Genomic DNA, 14,929 nt, shown 5'->3' on the forward strand with positions numbered 1-14,929 from the left:
CCCACCTCCTATTGCTATCTCGACTTGTCACGTACTATAGGCGGCCGGTCCGGACACTCAAATCTAAAATGTTCCGCAATCAAAACGAAAGACCGCAGTCCATCACAATAATATATTGATCATACTATATATTATATCATCATATTATATTGATACATTGGATGAGATGCGACTGATGGATGATTGCGATAAGATGTATCAATCTGTGATGTATAAGTAGTACATTTTAAGAAAGGACTCGCCATATTTGCTCTATATGTCAAAACTATGGTTAAAGGTCCAATATCTCTATGGTCCAAACGCACTTGAGCGATGCGGCGCGGCAAATATAATTTATATGAGATTGTATGGAGCAAGGCGCTGCCGCGTCGCGTCATACAATCTCGTAAAAACCAATAAACCAAACCAAAATGATCAATGGTATAATATATTATTTGCTGCGCTGACGCGTCGCGCAGCTCAAACGCGTTGGGACCTTTATCGTACTAAATCCACACAAAGTCATACTTTTGACATGGTAGGTACTATGTCATACGGTTGACACATAGAGCAAATATACTTAGTCCTTTCTCAAAATTTACGCGTTTTCTTCACGATTGATATTCTATATCGGATCGCAAATTAGCTATTTTGCGATCCAATCCAATTTATATCACTCCGTCAAACTGTTTCTTATGGGCAGCGAAGACGAATTATTCTGTGGGTGTGGCTGATGTACACCGAACGCTCTCTTGCTTTCGCTCTTGTAGAATCAGCGAAGAGCGTCATATTAGCGGCTATTAGTATTTGCCAACTGTCATCTCAAAAGGTAATCATTCATCTAAGGTATTACATCTGTGGGATTACCGCATTGACTTACGCTATGGGTTTACCTACCGCACTAAACCGTACTTTTGACATCACAAAGAGCAAATAATATTATGGAGAGTCCTTTCTCAGATTGTTCGCGTAATATTTATTTCAGCCGTTTAAATAATTAGGACGTTAGGAAGTAGACAGACATAGAAGGTTCGGGAGGATTATAAAATTATATCACAAATAAATTCTTTAATATTTTTTATTTTCATTTCTCCAAAATATACACAATGACAAATATAATGTAAATCTGGTTTGAACCATAATATTCAAGATGTCTTTAATTGTAGGTATTTATTGAATTTTCATAGCGGATTATACGAAGAGCATGAATAGGTTACTTTGAATACAATCTGGTCGAGCGGCTCGCACTCCGTCGCATGTCGTCCTCCACCGCTACGCTAGCGAGTACATTAGTAAATTCACTGTCCCTACATTAAATGATATATTTACAAATAAAACTTTAAAAGGAACGCTTTGCAAACATTCAACAAACTTGAGATCGTCTTAACTTAATGATGGTATTAAAATTTAAAAAGAAATTAATGAACGAAAGACTAAAACGTTTTACAGGACAATATTTACAAAACTGATCGCTAAAATGCCGAATAAGCTTTACGACTTTCAAAAATAAATAACAATCGAATTTAGCCTAAAATACTTTCTTTGATAAACAAAACAATAAAAATAATTGCATTCAACAAAGCTACGATAACAAATTTAATATAAATTAAGAATACAATAAATGTACATTTTTACAGAGCTTAAGGGATCACTTTAATTAGTATCACTGTAGTGTTGGTGCCACATCGGCGCAGTTCGTACTTCATGCGCACCAGGCACCTGCGCCTACTTTACATTGAGTCAATTATTTAATTACTATTACAATTAGATCATATCTACTGCGTCATTATTTTAAAATATATATTCATCGACGCCTTAAAAACTGTTTATTAAAATATAAGGCTTAAATTACATGTAAGTATTAGCTCGATTAAAATTAGTATCTAAAATGTTTAACATCCATCATTCTTGCCGAACGAAACACTAGAAGGTAACTTCAAATTCGTAAAATATCTACTAATAATTGAGAATTGTGCATAAAAATTTGATTTCGCTAAATCGCGAAGGCAAGGTGATGTGTGCATGCATGTATAATATTTTAAAATACCATTTTAACCACATTACATCTTAAACTCCTCGAGTACCTACTTATTGATAATAGCTGTAAAATGAAGTCATTTAAAGGCTAAAATAGTATTACCGCTTATGTCATATTACTTATATACCTTAACGGCTTCTATCGCTTATCTTACGACTAAAAGTGAGCCCTCCGGCATTCTATTTTCATACTAATTTATGAAATACTAATAGCACTTATTTAAATTATATTATGCTGTTTTATTTTGCACTCTTTTAACCACCTTTTTAGTCCCACATCAACTCCGTTAAAAGTAGTTTAATACCTACAGGGGGAGTCATATCTACGAACTTATATGTAGATTTGTGGGATAACATGACAATAAGCGTAACATATTGTACGCTAAAATTTACTAAAGAAAATCATTTTTCATTTTCTAGATAACGTTTCGTTGCTTCACGTTTAATAATCATTATGGACCAATTTCATAATATGAGTGGTCTTCTCTTCTCTCATGGTTACACGTCGCGTATAACTATTTTCTCAAGGGTCACTCCTTATCATTCTTTGGCATTATATAGTGAGCCGAGTTTAGTAATGCTTTCACTAATAAATTTTAAGTTTATATCTATACGTTCTCTTCGTCAATATAATATAAATTGTATTGCACTATTCAATCGATAAAATTGCAGACGAAACCAATTCTCCGTATCATCATAATACATTTTATTATCTAGGTAATGTTCGTTTTTTCCGATAGTCGCAAGTATGCTGTAAAAGCGCGAGATGAGACGCGTTATTGTACAAAAGATTATGAGTATTATTTTCGTCTACTTACACAGTATAATATTATTAAGAATTTGTGACTTAATCTATTCAGTCAAACGAATCGAATCAAATAATAGCCTCTCTCGTAACGAAAGAAATGAAACCGTCGCCGGATCCGAACGGATAGGAGGCGGGTCGGCCGCGAGCGTCGTCTCGCGCGCGCCAGAAGTCGGAGCACCACACGAAGGCGGCTCTGCTGGCGCGTCATACGTGCGACTCGAGCGGCGCGCGCGGCGCCGGCAGCCACGCCGCCGTGAGGTCGGGCGACGACGTGCGCGTGTGGCGCGCCGCCCAGCCGTCCTTGTCGAAGTCCTTGGTGCCGCCCACCGTGTGCCGCCGCTTGATGCCGCGCTCCGGCATGCCGTTCTTGCGCTTCAGCTTGGTGCTGCGCCACGCGCCCGCCTCGCGCCGCCGCACTGCGTTCCACTCGCCCTTCTCCGCTTTGCCCAGCCGCTCGCCCTTGCCCAGCGACTCGGAGCGCTGCGGCCGGCAGTTGAGCGACTCGGAGCGCAGCACGCGTGGCGCCTCACGCGGCACCTTGCTGCGCTCGTCGTCGGCGCCCGGCGCGGCCGCGGCGTCGGCGCCGGCGCGCTTGGCGCAGTCGGCGTGCGGCTTGTCGTTGTCGGGCAGCGGCTCGCCCGAGCTCTGCGAGCGCGTGTCCACGTCCTTCTCGTCGTCGTGGCGCGCCTCGTTGCCCGCGCCGCAGTTCTCCTTCTCGGAGTCGTCGTCGGCGGGCGGCACGTGGGGCGCAGCGCGCGCTCGCGGCGGCGGCCAGGCGCGCGCGTCGGGCTCGTCGGAGGACGAGGAGGCGGAGCGCAGCCAGGCCGCCTTGAGCTGGTCGGCGCGCGCGCGCACGGGCGAGCCGCCGCGCACGGAGCCTGCGTCGGACGGCGAGCTGCCGCTGGACTTGCCCTCGTCGTCGTCCTGGCACTCGTCTGCGTAGGGGATGCTGCCGTCGTCGAGCGGCGACGAGTTGTTGAGCGTGCGCAGCTTCTGGTCGAACGTGCTCGTCAGCGAGGACACCAGGTCTCCGGCCCCTACAACAAAGCGGCGCGTTACGGTATGTTCGATGGCTCCAGGTGTAACACAGCACGGAAGCGGTTAGAGAACGCCGCGCCGCGTGGTCGCGAGTGTGAGATGGATGACATGAGTGGAGTATGTACAGCGAGGCGAGGCCGCGAGCGACGCAAGCCGTGCGGACATGGCAGCCGCCGTTCAAAAGCGTTAGTTAGTTATTTATGAATGTTGTCTCGTTCGTGTTCACTCCTCTAGTCTTAGCGCAATGACGGTTTTAGTACGAAAACAAAACATTTAAAAAAGTAGAGCGAACGTAAACCGGAAGCGGATTGCATAACGGAACGTCGCGTACACGCACACACTTGCAACACGCACGCTCATATTCCTATACCTTTGAATGTGGGCAAAAGAAATGGATTGCTGTATCTATTCTCTGACGTCAGTACTGGACACCTAATAGAGCAAATAACAGACACCTTTACATCAATTGTAGCATATCAAATAAGTATAAAATTGTGCTCGACTTTACAGATAAACAGACTTTCGATCATTTTAAAAGCGGAATAAAAACGATAGATAGGTACCATCGATGGAGAAGTTGTTGAGCGTGTGCCGCGAGATGTCCTGCCGGCGAGCCAGTGCCGCTACTGCCTCCATTTCGATTCTGGAAAAAAATATCTTCATGTAACCTGTGCTATAATTTGTCAATAAAGTCTTAATAATTTATCTTTATGATTGTTAAGTTTCCGCTACAACGTCTTATCGCAGAAAGTACTCCCTCGGGCTGGAGCGCTTCAAGAGCACGGATGTTAACGATTGCCACTGCCATACATTGCCACACGCACGCTTGGGGACGCGAGTTGGATCTTGCGGTTCTCGTACCTCGTACGTACGACATATACTCCAGTGGAGTGGACACTCACTTGTCTTGGTCGTGGTGTCGGTCGAGGAAGTGCGGCAGCGAGACGTGGCGCGTGTGCGCGGGCGGCGCGGGCGGGGAGGTGAGCGGGGAGCGCGGCGGGGAGGTGCCCGGCGAGCGCGGCGCCTCCCACTTCTTGTCGCTCTTACGCGGCTTGCGCTGGATCTTGCGGTTAGCCGCCGATATGATAGACGACACAATGTCGCGGGTCGACACGTCTTTGCCTGTGAATGAATGAAAATTAGGTACTTTAGGATAGAACTTAAATATCATCAATTTTTCAGTTGTTTTCAGCGGTGATAACCGACAAGACATTGGCCTCATAGTTTTCGCAGGGGTTTTGGGATTAGATACTGGGCACGCACCTCTAACTTTTCGGAGTTATGTATGAGTTATGCCACCGTTCACAACAGTTTTTTGGGAATTTCTAACAAAATGTCGAGGCTTCACCTACGCTAGGTAGGCTGTGAAACGACTAACTAGATTTCATTGATTTCACGCTTCCCTAGCCTACTGTTTGGCAAATGTCGATTTCAGGATCAACCGAGAGGTTCCTCATTCTAGATCACTCTGGTTATTCTATAATGGTGAGGTGAGATGATTCACGATAGGGAAGGGAGAAAGAACCTCAACAGACAAGATAGCACGAAGAAATGAAGAAAGCGCTAGGACATAAAAGCAAGGGCAGGTTACCTTCAATCTTCTTGACGTTGTGTATGAGCAGGTCGCGCGAGGGCGCGGGCGCGGGCGACAGCTGGTCGGCGGCGGCGGCCGTCTCGCGCGGCGGCTCGTCCTCCTCGTCTTCGAAGTACCACGGGTACTGCAACGGACATAACCAAATTCCGATTAAATAATTATTATTCTGGGGGGGTAAAACGACCTTATACAGTAAGTTGGAAAGCTCTTGTAGTTTTGATTTGATTCTGCCCCATTTTCAAGACAGTCGATCGCATCACACACACATCGCATTGTTATAACACTAAACAGTAAATTGATGTGATAGGCTGAATTTATGGTATTCATGCTGCAATTGCGCATTAAAATGCGCCAATCAAATATGATTGCGATCGCTATACTTTAGCGGCCTTGGTGCGAGGCCATCAGAATCAATGAGATAAAGCCAATATACTTCCCACATGCTTCAAAATTGTTTTTCGAGAGTTTCAGTTATCTTAACTATCTTTCATGTTACCTGGTAACTTTTTATGAATAAGTAAGTACTGTGTATTAGTATTTTTTTTTTTAAAGAATATTAGCCATGTTAAATGGCTAATATTCCCCTTTCCTCTCCAATTAAGCGTCAGGCTTGTGCTAGGAGTAGGTACGACAATAGTGCAACGGGCGGGGTTTGAACCGTCGACCTTTCGGTTTTCAGTCCACTCCTATACCGGTTGAGCTATTGAGGCTCTAAATATTCAACACAACGTAGATGTGCGGCATGTGTGATTTTGGTTTTCTCTTTTAAAAATATCTTCTTTGTTTTGGGGGAATAAAAAAGCTCAAAGGATGTCATACCAAAAACTGCATTAGACTCACGTGAGTTAGGAAGGACTCGATGATGCGACACTGACTGGACATATCGTTGACCATCGCCAGCATGTCGTCACTGGTGGCGCGCACCAGCGTTGGGCCAAACACGATGGCCAAGTTCCGCGCCTCCATCTTGTTGAAGGCGGAGTGCGCAACCACTCTGCGCAAATGTTGGATTAGGTACTTGAGTGTTTCGTAGTGGGCTTCGGGCAGGGCGTGGACGAGCCTTCGCAGCTCTCGCGCCCTTTCCGGTGACCGGTCGGCAGCTGGAAGAAATCACATTTCACTTTTATGCAGAGCACGAAAGATTTACAAACCCCAAAAATAATTAAATTTCAAATATCTTTATTTAAATAGAATGATTAGTCAATAACCACCGGTTCTTTACCATATTTTATCGAGATGCCTGTTCGGAATCCACGTCTATACTTCTGAAAGTGCTTTGGACTTTGAACCCACGGCTTTTGAACACTAAACCACAATAATTGAGTTCATCTTCTGTATTGGCTAACAGTTCGACTAACGAAAGTTCGTTTATCAGTCAGCTTCGATTCAGCATACAAATTTATCTGATGGTATTTTGAACAAACGAGGATAGAAATCGTACCTATGAAGGCGGGGTAAAGATGCGCGGTGAGGATGGGATCGGGCAGCCGGCGCAAGTAGGCCTTGAGCAGGCTGGAGGCCACGTGCACGTCGGCCCAGCGCGCGTCGCCCGCGGGCGGCGGCTCCCCGCGGTCCAGCGCCGCTGCCAAAGCCGCCACTCCCGCCGCGTTGCCGGGCACGCGGTATACACCCACGGTGCGGAGACCGTACGCCTGCAACAAAATACATAGAATTATGGATCAATTTACCAACCACAACGCCCACAACCCTTTACGATAAATCGTAAAGGCGCGCCGAGTGGCAAGTCTCTTCCACTGCAGTCTTGCAAACGCGCTGTAGCGAGATGGTGGATGACATATCGATAACATTAACGGCGAGTGGCGCCTCTCAGGCTAATGGGTAAGAAGAACCTTACATGTTAGAGTAACAACGCGACCGGTGAAAGTAGCTTTTGGCGTCTAGTTTTGAATAAAAATTTACCTAAGTGAAGATTTAACTTATCTGTAGTAGCGACAAGTATGAGTAGGCACGTTCAGGATGAGGACAAAAAGTTGACTCCAAAACTGACCGTTGAACGTATGCTTTTGGAGTCCATACGTTCAACGGCCAGTTTTTGAATTTGACCAAGTGAAGAATTATGTCGATTGCATCGAATACTGTATCGATCACTTCGACCTGTTTTTCTAATTTGCGAAGAAAAGCAATTAAGCAATTAAGCGCCCAATAAGGCTACAATTGACTATGCAAGAGTCGAGAATGCCTGCCCACGTTTGACATAATAGTTATATTGTGTGGCTGAATTGCTTTTATAATAATATGGGTAGTGATTGAGGAAGGATAGTCAGTGCAACTTCAATATCGTCATCAGATTGTCTGTCATCAGATCTAACTTTTTTGTTCTGTTTTCGCCGTACCTATGTCAAAAACTTTATCAGTTTTATCGCCATTTTCATTACTTTATAATCATTTTTACTTGCTTCAGATAAAATCTTGTCCTCAGAATTTTTATCTAAATAAACTTTTACGAGTGCTTTTGTATCGTTATTATCAATCGTCTTACCTCGACGGCCTGTGCGGGTAGTGTGACTGCTTTGGGCACTAGGGGATTTTCTGCATCGGCGGGACACCTATCCAAGGGCGCGCCCAGCCAGCCGGTGGCGGCAGCCGGCGCAGGCGTCGTAGCGCCTCCGTGCATTCGTCGCAGCTGCTTCGCCATGCGTCCCTTCCATGTCTTGTTCTTGGGAGATGACGGGAGGGTTGGCGTTGGAGGACCTGAGAACAATATGCTGTTGTAAAAAACACGAAACTGACTCTGTGGAGCTCCAATTTGCACGTAATTCTCGTTCTCGAAGACAATGAAAATAACTATGGACAGTTGGTCTGAACTAAAAGATTATTTATTTATGCTTGTTCTACCGCCTATAATGGAGACTGTTCCGAAGAGTTGTTTGATCTCATTCCACCCTCCTTTTTCTACAACCGCACCGCACGCCACCGCAATCAATTCCACCCTCACCACCTGGGTTTCTGGAGCACTTCGACCACCCGTTGTGCCAGACCCTTTTTTCCACGCACATGCAAACTGTGGAATCAACTCCCTTCAGCGGTGTTCCCTTTAGATTACATCATGAGGTTATTCAAGGGGCGGACGAACAAATTCCTAAAAGGCTGGCAAAGCATCGGCGGTTCCTCTGGTGCTGCAAATGTTCATGTAATCACTTAACATCAGGTGACCCGCCTGCTCGTTTGCTCGCTATCTCTATCCTCGAGGTACAAGCTATCTCTGTACCAAATTTCACCACAATCTACTAAGCACAAAGAAGTGTGACCTGAAATCATATTTCATTCATTTACCTGGATATAAGCGAAAACTTACCGGTAGGCGACCTGTTCCTGCCGATCTTCTTGCTGCGCTGCGGCGGCAGTGGCGAGGGGCACTCGGGCGCGGTGGTGGTGGTGGGCGGCGCGGAGGAGGGCGGCGGCGGCAGCGACGCAGGCTCGATGGGCGGTGGCTCGGCCGAGTGTCTGCGCAGCGCGGCGAGCCAGCGCTGAGCGTCTGCGGCACCTTCAGCCTACAACGGAAATATTCTTTTTAAAAAAGAAAGATTATAACTTACATTACAAAACCTCAGCGCACACATAAATTCAAGGGCATTGGAAATGGGTACCATTAGAAAAAACAAAACCGTACACGTACAGAAATGCTTAAAATTATGATAGAAGTGATTTTGTCTGGTAAGATACAATCTAAAAATCCTCAGGGGATGCGCTGACTTGCCAGTCGCGTAGATTCTCCCAGTGTCGATGTGAAACGCTCATAGTGTGTATTGTGGTGTGGTGTTGCTTGGTGATGGTGGCCGGTAGATACCTAATGCTTTCTTTTTCAGGTTTCATGGCAGGATAGTGAACGTTGCGCTATACCTACACATTTATCTGGTTTTAGTTCATTACATCAAAATAAGTTTTCTGTCTGTCAGTCTGCATCATGGTCTTCCTCAACATAACATAAATGTATTTAAAAAGTCGCTTACCTGTAGTAGAAGTTCAGCACCCGCGGCCGTAGTGACGCGCACTACGTGTTTCCGTTTGGTGTAATCGTCTGCTAAGGCAGCCAGAGAGTAACGCACGTCCAGGGCATCTCGTGAGCCTCCTTCCGCTCCCGTTGTCCCTGTACCGCTGCCGGTCACCGCACCAGGACTCTGCAACAAGAGAAAACAGTTTGGTCAAACATTGTTTCAAAAGATTTCCCTCTCGAATGCCCCAAAAAATAATGAAATAATATCGAGAGTTCTCCAAGTAGCTGATTCTACAACTACATGGAAGATTTCGGTTAAGGCTAGTTATCCTACCGTTAGTAGCCTACCGGTAAGCCGTTTGCCCTAGAGATTTTGCATTCTGCTACTATGTATTGCTAGGAATAACATGTGACAGCCGTCAGTATCCTTAGTGGCTTGGAAGGAAGAAAAAAAACATCACCACCTATAGCCGCAATTACCAACGTCTTCCAACCAGAGTATAAAATCAAACTAAGTAATTTGTTTTACTTTTTAATCTAAAAATCTTTTCAAGCAAGCGTGTTCACCTATTTATTACTTACATTTAATTCCGCAGTACGTACGTATTGACCTTACTTGCTAAACATATAGTGTTTTGGTCTAAAATAGCTGTTCGAGGATCCTTACACCTCAACACGTCTCATGGTAATGAACTATCACATTATTTAGACTGTAACAGTAAAATAGACGCAAATAAAGCCAAGGTGAACGTAAAATTTGCGAACAGGAGGAGCAATGTGGTTCAGGCCTGGACATTATTAACTACAAAAGAAATTATACACAGTACTAGTGTGCTAGTGTTTCATATATCTCATACGTCAAAAAACTCGGCATAAAACCAAGTAGGTACCTACCTATTTCGGCGTTAGTACAGTCTCATATTAAAATTCCTCGGACACGTCTCCTGGCGTGAGAGTGACTTCATCGAGTGCGTTGTCGTGCAGGGCAAGGTAGAGGACACCAGAGGGCGAGGAAAGTCACCCATGCGATGGACCGCTAAATTAAGTCTGCTGTGAGCGGTCCCTTGAACGAGTGTAACAAACAGGCTGTCGGCCAGCAGGGAGACGTAGCGAATGCTCGTGAGGGGCATAACATCTGCCCTCAAAGACGTCGCTTCGTGATGACCACGACCGCTCGGCCAAGAGTGTTAGGAGTTTTGAACTATGTAGCTACGTCCACCACAGTCATACTATTCAGTATTTATAATCAGAGTATGTAGGTATAGTTAATTTATTCCAACATTTCTGATGTTTGGCAAACGTCATGTTACCGTAAATTTATTGTGGCGGATTCGTTAACTCTTTCTTTATCTTCTTTCCTTGAAAAATCTTGATAAGATTTGGTGTACATTAACGTCAGTTAAACATGTTGAATTCAAAGATATAAGACAAACAATAAACCAGTAATGAAGTGACTGTTTTCAAGATCACATTTTTGTGTCTAGCTGATTTTCGACACCAATATATTAGTAATTTAATGTTTTTCGATCAAAAGTCTGAACGACGACTGAATTCTTTTAAGACCACTGCCAAGGTATGGGCATTCTTTGCTGATACGTTGCCAATTCTTACAAATTATTGTGCAGAGAAGTTGTACATTGTTTAAATACGTTTATCAAATATTCGAGTCTTTATTTAAGTTCTGTTGTTTTGTAATGCCTTTTGCAGCCAATAGTATTTCGGTAAGTATACCAGTGTACCTATTTACAAGTAATTTAAGTTTTAAGAAAAAGGATAAAAAAGCGCAAAAATTTCTCGTGTGATTCACTCCAATATGCGGCTATGCAGAAAACGTTAACAAAGCTCATTTTAACAGCACAACTCGAATGATGATTTATATATGGCAAGGCAAGGACCGGTGTCTAGATTTAAACGAAGGCGGACGTGTTTGAGATTTGAAATTTATGCGCAACCTTCGGGACACACCGTGACACACTGAGGACAATTTTTTAATTAGTCACAAAGCGAGAGCAATCTGGGCAGGCTGATTATAGCTTCCGGAAAACGCTTCTTAAAGAACTTGGACTCGAAGTGCCCGTTGGGAAGATAAAGTAAAAAAAAAATATATCTTTGCATTGCTTTGTGATTTATGATTTGTTTGGTTTTAGTACGCTTCCTTTAGGTAGATCGGTAGGGTATCAATCACGTACGCAGTTTTTTTCGCAACTGCGCAGTAACTGCCCACTTTTGCTGCAGAATGAGCTTTATGCCGAATTCTCAATCTATTCATACTCTTAAAAACAAGTCTTACTAACCCTTCTACTTAACAGTTTTTTTATTAACAGCACCTATTTCCTTGTTGACAGTTAGTGGAGAATTTAAGGATGCTATTCATACCTACATTGTGAATTAGTACTTAGGCCTACTATCTGCAGCTGTGAGCAATGGTTTCCGAATTTATACGGCTTTGTAGGTCCTGTTTTGGTATCCTACTACCTCTGTAATTTCCCCTTCAGATCCGCCATTGATACTTCACGATAATGTGTATGTAGGTGGTATGATTTTATAGCATTAACAGACGGTAACTACTAAATAAAATACAGGTACCTACTATCTAAAAATTCGGCACTGGGCAGTAAATTAATCGTCTGCTAAGTGAAAACTTTAGCTTAGTGGTAAGAGCCGAAGGCTCTGAGCGCGATACCCAGTCCCAGGGGAGACGCAGGTCCTGCTGGTTCCGCAATTTTGGTAAAAATTGTATTTAAAAATTATTTAGCTTGAAGAGTTAAAACACTATCATAAAAATTATAAAAATTTATAGTAGAGCTCACTTACAAAGCCAACTAAAGCCCGTTGTATAATGTGTGATTAACGGATAGTGGAATTAACGGGTATATCTGCATGCACTCGGGTCATGTCGCTCTCGAGTGCGTGATGCTTCACCCTTAATTACTGGCATTATGTCTCCGAAACCAAATAGATGAATCAGGGACAGATTTGAGGCGTGTACACTACCAACCTCTAGGGTCACCGACTAAAATGAGTCCATATTTTAGTATTTTAAGTGATTCTTTGGGCATTTATTTTACATTTCAACGTGGCGTTTAATCAGTACTTCTTTAGGCATCCATTTTAAAGTAGGAACTTCCACATTTTGTGCACAAGCACACTTTAGTAAATATACCACACTCGAGTAAAAATATAGTCAACTAGGTAGCTGGTACAAATACAAGACAATTAAAACAATGCATCACATGGAAACCAATGGCGTTTAACAAATTTAACCAGTGGCCTGGGGCATAAAAGCACTGCTTACCTTAGTGTAAATAAATCAAGTGTTATTTTTCATCATGACCTGCCACTGTCAGTAATTAGGCTTCCCTAGCTTCAAACCCTATGAACGCCAGTGATGGTAAACCCTGTGCATCTCTTTTCGCTTTCATTATCTCGTATGGCATTAATTCAAACGAGCTGCACAAAGTGGGTTACGGAGCACGAAATAAGAGGTTTAACGTCTAAAAAACTTGCACTTTCTTTTGATATCTTTTAAACCAGCACCGCGCTGACGTGAGACATGATATTTGCATTTTAATTGGACCGACACAATTTGTTTTGTTTTAGAGGTATTTTCCCGCAATTTTGTCTGCGTTCAATAGCTGCTGCTGTCTGAAAGTTCTTCGAAATTGGTTCAGGGCGTTTTAAAAACTTAGCTCGGATTTATTTGATTAGTGGGTTTCATATTAGATTCATTAATTTACAAAATACTTACCATAATAATAAAACCATTGAAAAAAATAGTAAAAGAAAAAGTATTGTCTGATTCTAAAAAACAGACTATAACATTGCATAACTTTTTAAATGTGTTAAGATAACATCATGCTTATAATTAACATCACTTTAAAACAAGATTTAAGGTAGGTAGGTATGTCACAATGGTAAATGGGCGATTGTTTTTCTAGTGAATATAAATTACATCCTCAAAATACCGTAACGAAAATGCTTTTATAATCAGAACCAATTAGCGAAAATTGGGTTTCTTGGTTACCCCAAACACATCCGTAGAAACACCTACGATTAAGCTTTCTAATCAAAACCAAATCTCTATTACAACTTATTTATATTTAAACAAAAGTCAACACATAATGGGGTAACAAATAACAATGTATGTAGAGCGGTTATGCATAATAATCGGATTAACCTAGAAATAAAAAAGGTCTAACAGCGATCATTGACTTAGGCGGGGATGTCCCCGCATCTGCCCGCCCAACCTACTGTATATTTGCTGTCTAGCAATCAAACAGTGAGGGCAAACGAGTTTACTTGCACAGAGCAACGACTTATTTGCTATGGAACTCGTTTCGTCGTCGCTGTCTCAACTTATTGTACTCCACTGCTACGACATAAATCATTTTTTTTCCCAGAGATTTCTACACACCACGGTTAAATGCCGCTTAAACACGTTCCTCCGCGCTAACCACAGTGCGGACCCACGATTCCGGGTGACGTGCGGGTGTGCGAGGGCGTCTCCTCGCCTCATACCATCGATTTCCATCTCGACATGTCGCGTAACCAATTAGTAACATCTTAACTTGACTGGTCACGTGGTTTCAAATAGAGTTCATAAAATGATTTCAATACTTAGGTATTCCAAAAGAGAGGGTCCTGAACTGAGTATCTTTGTAAACGTTTAATAAATTACCATAGGCAGCACCTCGATAGGTTGAGATAGCAATCGGGGTATGAGGCAGGGGGACCCCCGCACACCCGCACGTCCACCAACGCTCACCCGCATCGGGTATCGTAGGGTGCTGTGCGGATGTGCGGGGTCGTTCCCCTCTTCAATTTTTTATCTCAACCTGTCGCGTACTGTACCGTCTTTCACGATAAAAGCGTTACCGAAACTGTACGTTTTTGAACACCGTGGTAAAACGGTACATAACAAGATAAATCGACGCGGCTGTCGGTTACGTTTGGGAAAAGCCGCAATGTGGCTTGGTTGATATCGCGGATGAAATCGAGAGTGTGTGCGCTCGTGTTTGCCTTCCTTGTCAAACGTACACGCACGCTTTGAGCTTGTTTGAACATTAATAATATTATTACCTTCTATGATAAATGGTCTCATAATCGGGCTATAAAATTACAATCTAGCTGCGGACTAGATACCATAAAAATCATTGATTTGATTTTGAAAAATAACAATAATATCGATTTGAAATGCAGGCGGTTGCGAAAGACAGTTGAGCTCGTGCGCGTCACCGACTTGGTACCGGCATAATACCAGCGTTCTATTTTTCAAAACCTGCAGCATTAATGCTGAGCCGGGGGCCGGGGCCTTTTCATCTTGTCCCGTGTGGGTGCAAAAACTCATTTTAAGTAATTTATAGAGTTCCGTACCTCAAAAGGAAAAGCGGAACCCTTATTCCTATAACTTTGTCCTTATCACTTTGTTGTCCGTCTGTCAAGAAACCTATAGGGTACTTTCCGTTGACCTAGAATCATGCAATTTGGCAGGAAGGTAGATCTTATAGCAGACATGAGG

At 43.4% G+C, this 14,929-nt stretch overlaps 1 protein-coding gene across 13 annotated transcripts in view; it reads right to left on the minus strand.

Annotated features, from left to right (window-relative positions):
• Positions 1-1,041: 1,041 nt before the first annotated feature.
• Positions 1,042-14,929, minus strand: part of LOC117996232 (rho GTPase-activating protein 23-like) — a 456,689-nt gene continuing 442,801 nt past the window's right edge. For 12 of the 13 annotated variants that reach the window (XM_069509383.1, XM_069509380.1, XM_069509379.1 and 9 more), the window contains 9 exons: positions 9,428-9,595; positions 8,773-8,968; positions 7,957-8,168; positions 6,898-7,108; positions 6,297-6,556; positions 5,454-5,580; positions 4,765-4,984; positions 4,426-4,505; positions 1,042-3,861 (listed from right to left, as the gene is read on the minus strand). In XM_069509383.1, coding sequence (XP_069365484.1) covers positions 3,029-3,861; positions 4,426-4,505; positions 4,765-4,984; positions 5,454-5,580; positions 6,297-6,556; positions 6,898-7,108; positions 7,957-8,168; positions 8,773-8,968; positions 9,428-9,595 — 2,307 coding nt within the window. In that variant the 3' untranslated portion in view covers positions 1,042-3,028. Of the gene's footprint in view, positions 3,862-4,232; positions 4,295-4,425; positions 4,506-4,764; positions 4,985-5,453; positions 5,581-6,296; positions 6,557-6,897; positions 7,109-7,956; positions 8,169-8,772; positions 8,969-9,427; positions 9,596-14,929 lie in introns of those variants that run through there. The other variant, XM_069509390.1, reaches the window with a different exon arrangement.

The sequence above is a fragment of the Maniola hyperantus genome, chromosome 3 (genome assembly GCF_902806685.2).
Source record: "Maniola hyperantus chromosome 3, iAphHyp1.2, whole genome shotgun sequence".
Taxonomy (NCBI): domain Eukaryota; kingdom Metazoa; phylum Arthropoda; class Insecta; order Lepidoptera; family Nymphalidae; genus Maniola; species Maniola hyperantus.